Source organism: Chenopodium album, chromosome 3, assembly GCF_948465745.1.
Source record: "Chenopodium album chromosome 3, dcCheAlbu1.1, whole genome shotgun sequence".
NCBI lineage: Eukaryota > Viridiplantae > Streptophyta > Magnoliopsida > Caryophyllales > Amaranthaceae > Chenopodium > Chenopodium album.
In genome coordinates this window covers 81,383,302-81,399,815 of record NC_137836.1, presented here as the reverse complement: position 1 = coordinate 81,399,815, position 16,514 = coordinate 81,383,302, and the positions used below count along the sequence as shown (strand labels likewise).

Here is a 16,514-nt window from a genome sequence, read left to right as displayed (position 1 = left end):
CTGAAATGACACGTGTCGAGCAGGGATTGGTCCACTTTGGGCCATCCTGAGGCTGACACGTGTCATCCTCTGATGGGACCACGTGGCGGGGTAAAATTACCCTAAACAGGATACATTTTGTTTGACAACATGTAAAAAAGTATAGTGTCAATCTTTTGTGTAAGAACTAAGGAGAAACTAACAAGGAAAAATATGAAAGTTATTACTCGTATATAAATGAAAGATCAATTCCCATTGTATTATACGCCTTTTGTTAATACAAACCGAAATTAGAACCTATATAGAGTTCCACAGAAAATTCAAACACTCTCTTACTCAACAAAAATTCAAAACTAAAAACAAATGAAGAAATGAAATGGTAATGAAAATTAACGAACAAGTTCATAAGAGCTTGAATTGAAAGAGTGATAGTTAAGCCATCAAATATAAGTAACAACGTCGTTCGACAACGAACCATGTAGATTGTGGTGGGTGTTGTTAGTTGTTACGGCGGCAATTCAACCTAACTTGACCTTGTGAGCCAGTAAGGACACCAACTTTACCAAGCTTGACCATAGCGTAACCAAATTGGTAGGCAAATAAGTTATCGGTCCAAGCCAACTTGTTCACTGAATCCTTGGTAAGTGAATCACTTGCAATACGTTGATCGATTTCGAGTACACCCTTGCCTTGTGCAATTGCCTGGTAGTAACCGTTGTCCACCTTGAACTCACTTCCTACGGTTTGGTCAGCGAAAACAAAGTTGTTTGATCCACTACGAGGACATCTTTGTTGGAACGACGAAAGAGTTGCTGAATTCATTGATGGATCTGGTTTGCCAGTGTTCTGGTAGTTGTATAGCCGGTCTAGGAATTTGCTACAATGAATGACTCCAACGGTGTGACCACCTCCTGTAGTATGATCAAACTCGTCATTAAATTAAGCTAGTTTTGTAGAAAAATTGTTGATGTTTTAGGAATTACGACCTACAGTTTTTGAACCCCACCATGATTTCATCTTTAAAAATGATGGAAAGTTTTATCATGTTTGTTAAATGTAGGTGGTGTTAAAAAAAAAAAAAACAAAAAAAAACCTTGAAACTGTAGGTGCGGTGGTAATTCCTAAAACAACAGCAATTGTTGTAAAAAAAATCCTAATCAATTATTCGAAGTTACTATACCTAAGAGGAGCACAAAATCATAAGAACTCAATCCCTTGCTATTGAATAGCTTAATAGCATTTGAAACTGAGATAGTTGGTGGAGGGAGGTTCTTCTCGGCTTCTGTTATAGTTGAAAAGAATCCATCTCTTCTTCCAGTTTCAACTTCGTACCAATTTCCTTTAGCCTAAAATAAAAATTCAACATATTATGTGTTAGTAGTAAATTTTATCATGGATGTCTTATGTCTACTTTATATTTCTCGAATTTTCATATTTCAATACTCACAAATATTACCCCAAAGTTGCAGCTAAAAAATTGGAGTTAGTATAATAAAACAATGCAAGTACTTGTATGTATAATGCATACCAAGGCAACTGCAACTCTAGTTGCTATGACAATGATGTCGGCGCAAGAGACAAGTCCTGGGCACAATTGCTCCAATCTAGCTTTGCAAGCATCGATGAGCTCATATCCTCGAACACTGCCATTTGATGGTGCAAATTTCTCGGCGTTGCTTCCATCTAACAAGATAGATGCATCACATCCCTTTTCCAAAAAAACAAAATATACATGTTAGCATATTAATTATAACAACATTTAATGTACGTGATCATGCATATGCAATTGAGGTAACACGTAATTACATACCCCAACAAAACAATCATGAAATTGCATTCTAAGAAGAGCAGCCACAATGGTGTTATCATTTTGGTAAGCCTTAAGAACTATATCGAAGATAACACTTTCGACATTGGCGCTACATTTTCCGGAATAGAATCCTTGCTTCAATTGACCATAAGACTGGCCGACGAGGGTCATGCAGAGAAGAACAATGGCTAGTGTTGTTGTAGAGGAAGAACTTGCTCTGGCCTTAGCCATTTTTGTGCTACAAATTAAATGTAATTGCTCTATTATTTTTTTTTATGTTTTTTGATATATATGAATTACAAGAAATGGAGATTCATATATATAGGCCTAAATGTACGACCTGCTTAACACAATTCAGGGCTAAAAGTTGTTAAATTACATGTATGCACGACTTGTGCAGAATTATTAACGTGCATTCCACTATAAAGTATCTATCATACTAAATTATCGAAAAATTAATAATTTTTAATCTATCATACTAATAATTATCATAAAATATGACAATGATCTTCAAAGAGAGATTAATCTTCTACACTAATTAATTAATTATTAGTAGAATTATTTTTATTCTTTTTATAGTTAAAATATTATTACTGTATAAATTTAATTAGTACCTAATTATAATTAGCCATTCTAGTTGTCAATTAAGTTGAAATTGTCAGATTATATATAGTATTGATTGACATTTTCTACTACTTGTATTAATTATGTAATGTCAACTTCTAATCCGCTGTTTTTTTAGTTTGACTAGCATCGGCCTCAAACCATACAACCCTTATTAGAGGGGTTTAAGACTTTCAAGATTTATTTAAAATTCATTTGATAAATCACTCTTAAATACATACTAAATACACCATGGCTTCTAATATAATATGCCACCCGCCAACGAAACTGACCCTGGCCTAAGCTCGTTCGGTACAACTACGCACTCGTTACCATCACAACCATACACGGTACCATATGCCATCAAAACTACAGACCACACACTACTGCTACCACTGTTTTCATTACGTACATACAACAAATAATTAAGTACACCAACTGCCTCCATGAGAAAGCATAAGCTAAGAGCGATCCAATATGATGAAGAAGGAGAATAGAAACTGTGATTTTCGTCGTAAATTATTGGAGGCTGGGAAGGGATCGATTTTGCTTATCATCCAAGAGAGATAGATTTGATATGATACATGTTTGTTTTTCTAGTCCCTCGTTTCATAAAAAGTATATGTAAACACGTAACAATTATTCTTTGATTCTTCAATCAAATAAAACTCTCAAAATATACAGAAAATGTCTTTTTGTAAGTTTAGGTCAGCTGGGTGTTCCTAAAATGACCGTGAAAGTGTAAAGGATATTCGAATCATTATTAGTTATTGTGTTAATTGTGTAATCCCTTGATTTACTCTTTAGGTTGATAGTCAAATATTTTTTCTAACTCTTAGCTAATGTACCTACAAATGTACGTAGTCTAATTTTATTGCTTACTCATGTACTATATATATACTCTTATACTCATCAATATAATTATGCTTTCCAACATTCTTTTTCTCATAACTCTATCAGAAAGTACGTCTAACGACTCTATTGTTGCCCCTTGATGGTGGATGATAGATTTTGTAAATAATCTTTGGTAATCATCTTCGTTTATATTTAGTGTATATTTTTTCTTAGTTAGCTTTAACTTAACCTAGTAATTAATCTTGGATATATATATATATATATATATATATATATATATATATATATATATATATATATATATATATATATATATATATATATATATATATATATATATATATATATATATATATATATATATATATAATATATTCAATTTTGAGCAATGAAAAGGAACGGAAAATATTTTTCATATTCATAGGACCAAATTTACGTATGACTTTTCAATAGTTAACATAAAATTGTCGTAGTTTGTATAGAATTCATTATTTCAATCCTACAATTTTAAAGGGTGTTATGTGTTTGACCATATAAATATCTTTAAACAATGTATTAAAAAGCTTAAAGGAAAAAAAAAAAAACATTTGATAGAAGAAAATAAATCAGATTTTTTTTTTTAAAAAAAAAAAAAGAGTTCGTGGTTTTCTTGGATCTTTTACTGTATTGGTAGTTCTACTTCTACTATAGCTAGCTAATCGAATTATATTCCTCTTAGTGACATTGTTTTAATTTTTTATCCTTGAACTGCATGACAAACTAAAAGAAATAGCATATACAAGTAAAATTATTTACCCTAAACTTAAATAATGGTCTAATACAATTTCAAAGTCGTCCTCTCTAGTGGAGGGATTCTACTAATTAATTAAATATGCTACCAATCCAGTTATGGCAGAACTTAGTTAGGTGTAGTGGGAAGTGTAGTCCAGTATCATTTACGTAATTAATACTCATAATCTTTGTATTAAAAACATGAAAAAATTGTAACCAATATATAATGTTTGAGATTTGATCAAACATATAATGTTACTCTCAAACAAAATTTTGAATTCATCAATAACAACAATTGAAGGAATGAAATGATAAATGAAAAGTACAAATACAAATTAAAGCCAAATTTAAATGAAAGAGTTTCCCAAATAAAAGGGTAAAAGTAGAGCCATCGAAGGTAGTTTTCTTGAAGATAATACTGCAAATGGCCATATCAAAGGCGTTGTTACTAATTGTTACGGCGACAATTCCTCCTGACTTGACCTTGTGTAAGAACTCCAACCCTACCAAGATTGATCATAGCGTTACCAAATTGGGTGGCAAAGTCCCCAGTCCAAGCCAACCTACTCACTGAATTCTTGGTTAGTGAATCGCTTGCAATACGTTGATCAATTTCGAGTACACCCTTGCCTTGCGAAATTGCCTTGTAGAATCCATTGTCCACCTTGAATTCACTTCCTACAGTTTGGTCCGCGTAAACAAAGTTGTTTGAGCCACTGCGAGGACATCTTTGTTGAAAGGAATTAAGAGTGTTTGAGTTCATTGATGGATCAGCTCTACCGGTGTTCTGGTAGTTGTACAACCGGTCTAGGAATTTGCTACAATGAATGACTCCAACGGTGTGACCACCTCCTATATTAAATAGTAGAATGTAAGTATATACTACCTCCGTTAAATGTTACGTGGAACTTTGAAATATTTCATATCTCACAAATAATATCCTAAAGTTGCACATAACATGTAATGGAGGTAGTATATGAAACTCTTTTTAATTACATAATTATCCATGATACTTTTGTACATGCAATAATAATGAAAATAAATCAACTTTGTACTAAAATGTATGACTTTCATAAGATAAAATTACTATACCTAAGAGGAGCACAAAATCATTAGCGCTCAATCCTTTGCTATTGAAAAGTTTAATCGCGTTTGAAACTGAAATTGTTGGTGGAGGAAGGTTCTTTTCAGCTTCTGTTATAGTTGAAAAGTATCCGTCTTTTCTTCCAGTTTCAACGTTGTACCAATTTCCTTGAGCCTAAAACCAATAATTTCACATATTATGTGTTAGTGAATGAATTTTATGTATGTCCTAATTAATCCGATGTTATTTAACAAGTAGTTGTATATATAGATAATGCATACCAAGACAACTGCAGCTCTAGTTGCTATGACAATGATGTCCGCACAAGAGACTAGTCCTGGACACAATTGCTCTAATCTTGTTTTGATAGCATCGATAAGTTCATAACCTCGAACACTACCATTTGATGGTGCATTTTTCTCCGCATTGCTTCCATCTAACAAGATTGATGCATCACATCCCTTTTCAACAAAAACAAATTAATTTGTTAATCTATCATATATTATATATACATAGTGCTTAAAATTTAATTATGATTGTTCATGCATGTGCATGTTAATACAAGGGTACACCAATTTAATTACATACCCTAACAAAGCAATCATGAAATTGCATTCGAAGAAGAGCAGCAACAATGGTTTTATCAGTTTGGTATGCTTTAGAAACTATATCGAAAATAACACTCTCGACGTTTGAGCTACATCTTCCAGCATAGAAACCTTGCTTCAGCTGACCATAAGATTGGCCGACCAGGGTCATGCATAGAACAACAATAGCTAGTGTTGTGGTAGAGGAAGAACTTGCTCTAGCCTTTGCCATTTTTTTTTTCTTTTTTAGGAAAAAATATATTTCTTTTTCTTTTTGGATATAACTTACCCAAAATAAAGATCCATATATATAGAGGTAGTTTGAGGCTACAACTAACAAAGGGTGTACAACCAAGTTGATTGGTGATTGTATGCACGAAATGTTAACGTGCATTTCATATTGTTGAATTAATGCAATTTATATTACCCAATTGGTAACAAATTAAACTAAAGGTGTATTATTTTGGGTGATTCCTACCAATATAATGTCTCTAATTTGCTCCCAACCACGAACCATATTATATGCATTCCAAGTTGGAGACAACGAATGTGACGAAGGTCAAATAAAATAAGTTTAATTTAAAGTTCATGCAAAAATGTTTATAAGTGTTCGGTTCTATATACTTAGTGTTTGTATAATAATTAACAAGCTCAAATTCACGTCTTAGTAGATGCACAATAACAGTACTACATCATCTATGTACTCGAAAATTTGATGACTGTGTACGATATGTTATATGCAAAACATAGTTAGGTAAGTACGGCTTGGAGAGATTAGAGCTCAAGTTTAAGGCAAAAGAAAGCTGAATTAAATATACTAGCTGACAATATAATATGTACTACTAACAAAGAAAATACACCAATGAAATAATTTTTTTTTTTTTTTTAAATCAGTTAGCATGAAGATAATTTGTATTGTCCTTGTGGCTCCTTTATTTGTATCAAAAAATAAAAAACAAAAAAAAAATTAAAATTAAAAAAATAAAACTCGAAAAACTTATATTGTACTCCCTAGTAATTCAACTTCAAAGGAGTTTTCTTTTGCTTTTATTTCAATGTTCAAAAATTTTGACATCTATATATTATCATTTTACTATAGCTAAGGCAAGTTTGATATCACTGTGACATTTAATTATTAAAATTTAATTTAGGATTAGAAACCTATAATTTACTACGTATAAGATACAGGTTTTACTTGAAATTTTTACCAGCTTACTTAAACTAGCTAATCATGTTTATTTTAAAATTTTTGAGATATACATAAATTAGGATACTTTTCTCTTCTTATTATGATCATAATCTTATTAATAGATGTAAAAATGGGACCTATCTATGGGATTATCCTAATCTCCTCTCCTCATTACCTACAAATTTATTACTCCAATACAAAAAAAAAGAACGGAAGAAATATATATTGGGAAAGTCATTAAAATTAAAAAAAAAATCTAATGGCATATTGGGAAAGTCATTAAAATTCATTAAGGGCAAATTATGATGTTGAACATTTAAGAATATATGTAGTAATTTTGAAAGCAAATGATGTACATAGTACTTTAAGAACCAAATATTGTACTTTTGCAACCAAATGTTGTAGAAATGTTGTACTTTTGAATACAAATGATGTACATAAAAACTTGAACAGAAATTTCATTCAATTCACACTTATTCATTTTTAAGCATGCCATTGTTAAACACAAATATGTACAAGAGTAGATACCCATTACATAGTTTAGGAAAATTTCCCTGTACTAAGTACTACCTCCGGTCCAAATTACTCGCAACTTTAGAATATTTTATATCTCACAAATAATACCCCAAATTTGCAGGTAATTTGAACCGGAGGTAGTATATAACTTTTATAAACTCTCTCACTAAGTCAAATTTGAATACTCAAGCTTTAATCAAGAGTCTAAAATCAACACACAATTGCTCCAAAGCAATATTATTATTAAACTTAATGGTAAAAACAATTCAACAACATTTGGCCGTTGTTCTTACATATAGTAACGATCAAAGAAATGAAATTGAATGCATTAATTAGTTAATTAATTAGAACGGCGGCAATTTCTTCTAATTTGGCCTTGTTTACCAGTAAGAACACCAATCCTTCCAAGCTTAACCATTGCACGAGGGAATTCAAAGGTGAAGTCCCCGGTCATAGACAGCCTTCTTACAATACTCGCGGTACGTGGGTGGCGTGCTATTTCTTGATCAATTGGTAGTACACCCTTGCCTTGCCTAATTGCTTGGTAGAAAGCCTTGTCTACTTTAAACTCACTTCCTCGAGTTTGGTCCGCGAAAACAAAGTTGTTTGATCCACTTCTAGGACATGTTCTACTTAGAGATGAGAAAGTGGTTGGGTTCATGGTTGGGTCCGACCCCCTTGATCCTTGGAAATTGTAGAGTCGCTCCATCACAAATGAGCAATGAATTCTTCCTACAGTGTGTCCTCCACCTATAATGTACGATAGGATCGTGCAAGTTAAACTCGAAAAAATATTAATTGTACATATATAGTATATATGTACCCTATATATGTAACATGTAAGTTGATAAATTGATATACATACCTAAAAGAAGTACAAAATCTTGAGTGTTCAAGCCTCTTGTTCTGAATACATCGATGGCGTTTGGAACGGAGATTGATGATGCAGGAAGGTTTGCTTCCGCTTCACTAGCACGTGAAATTACACCATCTCTTCTCCCAACTTCAACGCGATACCATCTTCCTCCAGCCTAAACAAGTTATTATATCCATATTTTGTGTAAGTTACAATATTATACGAAGTACTAATTTTTCTTATCTTAAAAAAAAATATTGAATTAGTAAACTTTCTAGTTAAATTATTCATGTACAATACCAAGAAAACTGCAACTCTAGTTGCTATGACGATGATATCTGCACAAGAGACGACTCCTGGACAAATTTGCTCCACGCTCTCCTTGCAAGCATCGATAAGATCATAAGGTCCAACACCAATATTTCCGGATGCAACCTTTTCTGAGTCTCTTCCATCCAATAAGATTGACGCGTCACATCCCTAAATCAATCAATAAATTGATCAGTAAACAATAAATTATACAGTCTTAAAAAATGAAGATATATAATATACAAAATTAAGTTAGAAAGTACGTACCCTAACAAAGCAGTCATGGAATTGCAATCGTAGAAGAGAAGCTACAATTCTATTGTTTCTATCGAAAGCTTGCTTAACAACATCGAAAATAACATTTTCGACGTTGTTCTTCCCACATTTTCCTATGTAGAATCCAAGCTGCAACTGACCATAAGATTGTCCTACAAGGGTCATCAAGAGAAGTGCAACAGCCAGTGTCGCGTTACATGATGAACTCGTCCTAGTAGCCGTAGTTCTAGCCATGTTTCCTTAGTTAAGACTTAAAGAGTAATCAATAAAATTAAGTGGTACGTAGTAAAGTGTATGTTGTTATATTATTTTGTTACTTTGACATACTAGAAGTGTAGGTGCATATGTACTTATAGGGAAAGTACAAGACAATAAACTTAAGTTAGTTGTTTTTTTGGATGAACGAATTGTTCTTAAAGTACAATTGTACAGGATTGATGTAAGAAATCGCGTTATTCGACCGGGTTTTGTAAGCTCTATAAGATATGATCGATTGAACACAATTCAGCCGACTAGTTCAATTTGGAATGTCAAATTCAAATGATAAAAAATTAAGGCTAGTTGTTAATAAAACTTAATTTAACAAAATTAAAGTATATGTTTGTTAGTATAAAATAATTTAATAGTTAGCTCTTCATAATAGATTTATTGATACAAGCATTTATCAAACCTTTAACTTGGATGACATCGTCCTTACTTTTAATATCTAGTAAAAGGGCTCAATTTGGCCACTTGGGAAGTATTGATGCCATTGACTAATACCCTTTCTGCTTAAATATATACTTTGTATATTTTGAAAAATCATTGTAGACTTATTCTAGTAGTAGCTAGGGTTTCTTGGCTTTTAAAAATTAAAATAAGCTAGTTGTACATACTTTATTAAATTATGGACTATTTTTAAAATTTTGAGTTTAAATATCTTAATTCTTCTTCACTATCCAATGATTCTATGTTGTTGTTGTCTTATTTGTACTAAAAAGTTAATGGTTTATTCGGTACTAAAAAGTTAATGGTTTATTCGGTACTTTATTCAGAGAATATGTACGTATTCATAAAATAAGATTTAACAATTGATGTACATGAGTAGCCAAAAGGTTGCAAAAATTTACACAAGCTAATTAATAACTATGACAAAGTTAGTAATATTTTTATCTTAGTTTTTGGCAAGTGACAATGTAATAGTTTGAAAGGCCTTGTAGAATGACAAGGTTTTTTTTAAGTTATGTGATTAATGTGATTAACTTATATTAATCTCCTAATCAACAAATCATAGAAGTACTACGTCATAAATTCATTATATGATAATACTATGAAATTATCATATAGTCCTCTGACTTGATGCTCAATTTAATTGCATAAAGGCGTGTGCTCTCTGATTGATTCTCAATTAGGTTGCTTGTGCCCTTGATATTAAAAAAAAAAAAAAGTCAATTTACAAGTATTATTCCGTATTTCTCAAGTTTGACAATGACAACCAACGTTAAGTTAAGAGAGCCTTTATTTATTAAAAAAAAGTTTGAAAATTATATATTTCCTCTGTTTTTTTAAATTGACATATTTATATTTCTATGATCACGCTTGTCAACGCATGTTTTTAACGCTTAATAACTTCAATTATCAATATACATTGTAAAATTATAAAAAGTGGATATAAATAAAATATAGTACATATAGAAGATTCAAACAAGATCCCACGTGATTATATTTTATCGTATCTACAAATCACAAAAGCGAGTTAAAGTGTAGTTTGTGAATAGTGTAAAAGCAAACGGTGTCAACTAAAAAAACCGGAGGAAGTTTTATTCTACAATATTAATTAATTAATTAAGTTGGACTATTGAATGCATACCCTGGTTGAAGTGATTCAAGCCATTGTTCCATGACTTACCTCCTCAATTCCTCGCATTATTCTACCAGTGTACTGCCATGTTCAGTTGATCTTATTTTCACTTATATTTGAAAAGTCAAATTTAAATAAGATAAATTTTTTTAAAAAAAAAAAGTTTGATGACACTCCGTAAATTATTGTAATTAATTAGTTGATGAACTAAAATAACCTATATTTACTTATAAAATATTTGGACATAGTGATACTTTTAAGAAAGAGGCTAAATATTTAAATTCTGGCCCATCTAATGTTTTCGGCAATATATTATTAATATAGAATTCGCAAACAAAGTTCCTATCTTTAAACAAATTTGACACTTATTAAGCCTTAACTTATATCATAAAAAAAGAAAGAGTAAATTTTTAATAATATCTATATATAATAAGGAAAAAAAGCTTTCTCTCTCTAGCGCTCTCTCTTTCTCTCTTTAGCGCTCTCTCCCTCTCCCAAAACCCTACCTTTTTTCTCAAAATTTGCTCCGGCCATGAGGCTCGCCGGCGGGCGTACGGCTCACCGCCCATGCCACAACGTCGGCGAGCCTCCGATCTACTTCCTTAGGTTGTTTTTTTCCTTTCTCGTTTTGGTTTTTTGTCTGGTCGGCCTTGCAACGTGCGTCGCTCCCCCTTTTCGGCCGCCTCTTTTCCTCACCGGCCTTGCTGCCGACTTGCCGCCGTCTTTCTTCTCCGCTTCCCCGCCGTGCCTCTGCTCCACCGCTTTGCCCGTCGTCGCGACGTTTTGTAGGAGAATGGGGAGGGAGAGTTATCTCCCTCTGAGTCCCTCGCGTAGGGCCGTTCTTAGTCTGGTGTTTCCAGTCGTCGTTGCCGCGGTTCAGGGGTGTGTGGGGTTTGGGCTTCTCGGACGGGTCTCGGCGGTTCGGGCTTTCCTGTCCGGCAGTATGTGGGCTGGGTTGGTGAACCTCGGAGCTTTGGTGGTGGTGCTCGGATTGGCTGCGGGTAGGGATGGCAATTTAATCCGAGTTCGATTCGAATCCGATCCGATCCGAAGGAAAAAATCTGATTCGAATCTGTTTAAAATTAGTCCGAATCCGAATCCGATAAAATAGATCCGAATCCGAATAGGAGGTGGATCGGACTTGGACCCTACGCAAAGTCCGACGGAGTCCAATCCGAGTCCGAATCCGAGAGTATAAGCATATGCTCTATAACTTGGGACAATTATTTGCTTGTTTTGTAGCAAAATTTTGTTATGTAACTTAGTTTATAATTTAAATATATTATGTTTATACTTTAATTGGTATGACAATACAAGCAATTATAGGTATATGACATTACAAAAAATAAAAAAAAATAAAAAATATTCGGACCATTTCGGAGGTCCGAATAAACGGACCGGATTCGGATCTGAAAATTACGAGTCGGATCGAATTCGGACTCGAATTTTTCGGATTCGGACTCGGATTCGGATCCAAGTCCAGGGTCCGTTTACTAAACGGATCGGATTCGGATTTAGCCACATCCGACCCGAATCCGATCCGTTGCCATTCCTAGCTGCGGGGTGGGTTGTTAGGGTTACGTTCGTAGTTCTTGTTTTTAGTTTTCCTTCTGTTTTTTCTTTTAGTGGTGTGTGTGGTGTTTGGGTCTCTTTTTTTCGTCTTTGTGTACGTGTGTGGTTTATTTGGGTTTGTTATTTTTTCTTTTTGTGTGGTGTGTTGGTGTGCAGATCGGTGTGCCGATCTTCTGGTGCAGGATTTGAGCCAGGTTTTTTGGCTATGGGGCTTTGGTTTGATCTTCTGTTGGTTTGGGCTAAAGGGTTATGCTTCCAGGCCGATATCCGTGTTTGAATCGGAGATTGTCTTGTCAATGGTGAAGTGTACGGCACCAATTTTGATTTCAGGTCGAAGAGTACAGGATTCTGAGCCAATGAAGGTTCACGTCAAAAACTACAACATATTGTCAGACCCCCTTGCAAGAGGCTGCATAGGACAGCGTTATATGAGTCAAGGGTATTTCATAAAGTCATTTTGCGCGTGCAATTGTAGTTTATTTTATTTCGAATTTGTAGTTGGTTCTTTTGTCTTTGTATTGTTCGATTACGATTTCTTATGTAAGTGCCGTATGGCTTATTATTAATGAATTTTAATCTCCCCCCTTCAAAAATATATATATATATATATATATAATAAGGAAAACAATATAAATTGAACAAAAAATAAATAAAGGCATATAATAATAGAAGGACCAAAATTTTAACGAGCAGATTGTGAGCAACTCGACTCGACTCGAAACTTTAACGAGCACGAGTCGAGCAGGTTTTATTTGCTTGAAAATTTAGCGAGCACGAGTTGAGCACATGTAAAAAGTTTTCGAGTTGAGTTGAGCACCTCTCAACTCGTGATCGACTTGCTCGATAAGCACCCCTAGAACCTAGTCATACTATACAACTTCACCCTCCTTTTTTTTTTTTAAGTACTCCATTGGGGTGTACACAGAGTTCTAGCAAAATTCTTATTCTCCCCTGCTTCTTTAACACTGCAACACCTGTCCAACCATTTTTATTTTTTATAAAAGGAAAACAAAATATTTGCTTCTATGAAGTTCAGAATCCCGTGTCTTTACTTTTGAGGAGAGAGAAACTGCGAAAAAAATAATGAAATTATTTTGGGTTTTCTGGGTGGTTTTTCTGCAAATTCAACTCATGCTACTCGCTTCTAATTCTTCTAATCTAGGTAAATTTTTACTGCCATTATTCTAATACTAATTTTGTTGTTTTAGTTTCTTATTTTGCAATTTATCATAATCAGTTGTGACATTGATTATAGTTTGTCTTTGATTTTTACAATTACTATATTAGTTTTAATTTTTAATAATGTGATGTGTTCTATGGAGTAGAAAGATGTGTGATGTTATGCCTTTTTAGTACTCCTTCCGTCCCTAAATTACATTCCTTTACTTCTAACATGTATTCCTCATGTAATAGAGGAATGTAATTTAGGGACAGAGGGAGTAGATAGGATTATATTAATGGCTACTTGATTTAATTATTAGAGTAACTTTATACTAAGTGGTTCACATAAAATGTACACGAAATTTTGAGTAAGTGGAAAATTGTGGAGTTGTTACGACAAAGATATGTGAAGTTGAATTTCGTAGGAAGTGGAAAATGTGGAGTTGAATTGGTTGACAAAGATGCACCAAGTTGCACTAAATCATGTCATAAGTATTGGTTGACATTCTTGACAAAGATGCACGAAGTTGCACTAAATCATGTCATAAATCAATCAATCTTCTCAGTGTCGTTCCAATTTTATCAGATGTGATTGGAATTGCACTATTGGATTTTTCAATGAAATGTAATTTTGTTCGATTTAATGACCAACTATTGTTCTAAAGTTATTGTCAATCAAAAGCAATTAAAGAAAATGCCAGTGTTTTGTGTTCCAAATTTGATTTCAACCACCCTGTTGCCCCACCCAAAAAAGTGGTAAAGTTGTTTATTTTGGTCACTAAATGTGAACTTGATTAAAACATGGGATTCTAATTGGTTTAGTCGTTTAGAGGTGGTTGTTGGCTAATGAAAATTATGTGACATTGAAAATGTAGGTAGGTTGTAGAGCGCAAACTTCGATGTACTACTGGTTATACTTTGTGCATGGTATCAAGGTTATTTCTGTGTCCATGTGCTTGTAATTTGTGAGCACACGAGTCAAATAATGGCTTTGGACCTTTGGTTGTACCTTGTAAGGTGCGACCGCTTTAATTTTACCATGAAGATTTTTTATGTAGAGTAGTGTTGTAGACTGTAAGAACATGGAGTGTGCCTTCATATTTATTCATAAAGCTTAGTTTCTAATGTGGGTAACACAAATGAACAAAGAATTTTATCTTTTATCGAGCCATGAGTTTTGACTTTTGAGTTAGTGTTAGATATGTATGGGCTAAACCAGCTAATTTGCTTAATTGTGTGTATAAAAACAATTAGTAGGGTATCCTTGGATTATTTTCTGGCCGAATCCAAGAGATTGGAGAACAGGGTTGATAATGTGTTCTTGACCTTGTGATTGATTAGAAGTACACATATAGTGTTAGCCCTTAGAAGTTAGAAGTAAAGCTTGCTTTGGGCTAGTGGATAGACTTCCACTGATGAATTTTGATCGAATAAAACCTATAGACTGCTTATCCCCTCGTTAGATTTGAGTGCTGCACTTCTGTCTGACAGTGTAAAACTCGTAGTTGAAACTGGCTAGGAAACCCTAGATACCAAACAAACTGATGAAACTTTGATTACAGGTGATGACAAGAAGGGTCCTATGTCATTGAAAACTTACGAGGCGATGAACTCATGAACATATGCTACCACATATAGTTGGAACGTGGGCACCATAAGTTATGGACCACAATAATTCATTTTATTTGACAATGAGCCCCATTCCCCCCAACTCGAACAGTTTGATCAGCTGATATCCCAATTCAATTTTCAGTAGAACATTTTGGTAGTGTTACTTATCGTGATTAACTTTGTATGAGCCGGACTCACACAAGATTGTAAAAAGTGCTTTAACACTTTATATGTGCTTCACTCCAGCATCAAATTTCATCAAAATGTATCATCTCGTCCTAAAAAGTAGATAAAGTAGCAAATGTTCTTCTGTTTGTCTGAGGCCCAGAGTGGTTTTTTGTGTGATGAAAGTATCTATTACCACTCTCTTGTACGTTCTTTTCTCATCCCAGTAGAAAAAAGCAAAATTTCTGTGGGGAAGAGTGCACAAGTGAGCTTCTTTGGATGCCCTATTACTCTCTTTCGTAAGGCCATTATGTTTTAAGCGATTTGTAGGAGATGCTACTGGGTCATTTAATCAACTTTTGAAATGGGTGTGTAAGGATTTGTAACAGGATAAATTGAAATTCGTTCTTGGGGGCAAAAGTTGATTTACCATATATATTGCCGACCCCACTTATGGGATTAAGGCTTTGATTGACGAATTGATTTTGTTTGTTGTGACGTGTTTGTTTAACTACATTTGTGTCATGCAGATTCGCAAGACCATAATAACATCAAGGAACCTCAGGTATGGTCGGAAGACAGTAGAACGCATATCACCGCAGTTAGCAAGAGAGGTGGAGGTGGTGGTCATGGAGGTGGCGGACATGGAGGTGGCGGACATGGAGGTGGTGGGGGTCATAGTAGTGGAGGCCGTGGTGTTGGCAGTGGCGGTCGTGGTGGTGAAGGGGGAGTTGGCGGTAATGAAGGCCGTGGAAAAGGAGGGATGCTCCCATTCTATGGAGCAGCTGGGGCAGCAGCTGCTGCTGCTAGAAACAGGGGTCACCACCAGCAGAGAGGCTCGAATTGTTCCCCTGCACAGCTTGGGTTAACTCTTCCTTCAACATTATTAGGTCTTGGAATCTTTCTTATTCGATTTTAAGCTTACTAGTAGATGAATATTAGAGTGAGACTTCTTACTTTTTGGGGATGACGGAATACTCTTAAGAGTCTTGACAATGCCACAACCCTGCTAGACTTCCGATCCATTGCTCTACTGGACTACAAGTACGTTTCCACCGATTTCACGAGTAGATATTGCCACTTGCAAGTGAAGTGTCTGTTGTTGCACTTGTCTTGGTCTACTATCTGGTCGATCTAGCATAATTGTACAAAATATTACTCCGTATTACGAAGCCTTTAGCTTCTAAATTTTACTCGAGCACAAATCCAAATCTTTTCCAATGTAGTTTGTGTACCATTTTTATGGCACTCAATTAATTGGTTGATATGAGGCATTAGCTCTATAATGCACTCAATTTTCTAGTATTTTACATACTATTAGAAAACCTTT

The 16,514-nt window shown here is 34.2% G+C and overlaps 4 protein-coding genes across 4 annotated transcripts; 1 reads left to right on the top strand and 3 right to left on the bottom strand.

The window, feature by feature from the left end:
* Positions 1-304: 304 nt before the first annotated feature.
* Positions 305-2,169, bottom strand: LOC145619497 (peroxidase 57-like). Its single transcript, XM_081674202.1, has 4 exons — positions 1,790-2,169; positions 1,508-1,687; positions 1,160-1,325; positions 305-890 (listed from the first exon to the last, which is right to left on the bottom strand). The coding sequence occupies exons 1-4, from the start codon at positions 2,018-2,020 to the stop codon at positions 478-480; spliced, it is 990 nt and encodes a 329-aa protein (XP_081530328.1). The 5' UTR covers positions 2,021-2,169; the 3' UTR covers positions 305-477.
* A 2,209-nt stretch (positions 2,170-4,378) lies between these two features.
* LOC145619487 (peroxidase 60-like) lies at positions 4,379-6,065 on the bottom strand. Its single transcript, XM_081674190.1, has 4 exons — positions 5,691-6,065; positions 5,384-5,563; positions 5,111-5,276; positions 4,379-4,870 (listed from the first exon to the last, which is right to left on the bottom strand). The coding sequence occupies exons 1-4, from the start codon at positions 5,919-5,921 to the stop codon at positions 4,467-4,469; spliced, it is 981 nt and encodes a 326-aa protein (XP_081530316.1). The 5' UTR covers positions 5,922-6,065; the 3' UTR covers positions 4,379-4,466.
* A 1,669-nt stretch (positions 6,066-7,734) lies between these two features.
* LOC145625503 (peroxidase 57-like) lies at positions 7,735-9,069 on the bottom strand. The gene is made up of 4 exons (XM_081678526.1): positions 8,827-9,069; positions 8,551-8,730; positions 8,260-8,425; positions 7,735-8,144 (listed from the first exon to the last, which is right to left on the bottom strand). The coding sequence occupies exons 1-4, from the start codon at positions 9,067-9,069 to the stop codon at positions 7,735-7,737; spliced, it is 999 nt and encodes a 332-aa protein (XP_081534652.1).
* Positions 9,070-13,163: 4,094 nt separating this feature from the next.
* Positions 13,164-16,495, top strand: LOC145619477 (uncharacterized). The gene is made up of 2 exons (XM_081674179.1): positions 13,164-13,409; positions 15,715-16,495. Exons 1-2 carry the CDS (start codon positions 13,331-13,333, stop codon positions 16,101-16,103), a joined length of 468 nt encoding a protein of 155 aa, XP_081530305.1. The 5' UTR covers positions 13,164-13,330; the 3' UTR covers positions 16,104-16,495.
* Positions 16,496-16,514: the final 19 nt, after the last annotated feature.

Bases quoted from the DNA above. Each gene is read 5' to 3' on its own strand.
- LOC145619497 (XM_081674202.1), bottom strand. From the start codon at position 2,020: ATGGCTAAGGCCAGAGCAAGTTCTTCCTCTACAACAACACTAGCCATT. The intron at 1,326-1,507 runs GTATGCATTATA...TTTTTATTTTAG, and splicing joins CTAGAGTTGCAGTTGCCTTG to GCTAAAGGAAATTGGTACGA. The intron at 891-1,159 runs GTATAGTAACTT...ATCATACTACAG, and splicing joins TGATTTTGTGCTCCTCTTAG to GAGGTGGTCACACCGTTGGA.
- LOC145619487 (XM_081674190.1), bottom strand. From the start codon at position 5,921: ATGGCAAAGGCTAGAGCAAGTTCTTCCTCTACCACAACACTAGCTATT. The intron at 5,564-5,690 runs GTATGTAATTAA...TTTGTTGAAAAG, and splicing joins TTCATGATTGCTTTGTTAGG to GGATGTGATGCATCAATCTT. The intron at 4,871-5,110 runs GTATAGTAATTT...TATTTAATATAG, and splicing joins TGATTTTGTGCTCCTCTTAG to GAGGTGGTCACACCGTTGGA.
- LOC145625503 (XM_081678526.1), bottom strand. From the start codon at position 9,069: ATGGCTAGAACTACGGCTACTAGGACGAGTTCATCATGTAACGCGACA. The intron at 8,731-8,826 runs GTACGTACTTTC...TGATTGATTTAG, and splicing joins TCCATGACTGCTTTGTTAGG to GGATGTGACGCGTCAATCTT. The intron at 8,426-8,550 runs GTATTGTACATG...TAACTTGTTTAG, and splicing joins CTAGAGTTGCAGTTTTCTTG to GCTGGAGGAAGATGGTATCG.
- LOC145619477 (XM_081674179.1), top strand. From the start codon at position 13,331: ATGAAATTATTTTGGGTTTTCTGGGTGGTTTTTCTGCAAATTCAACTC. The intron at 13,410-15,714 runs GTAAATTTTTAC...TGTGTCATGCAG, and splicing joins TTCTAATTCTTCTAATCTAG to ATTCGCAAGACCATAATAAC.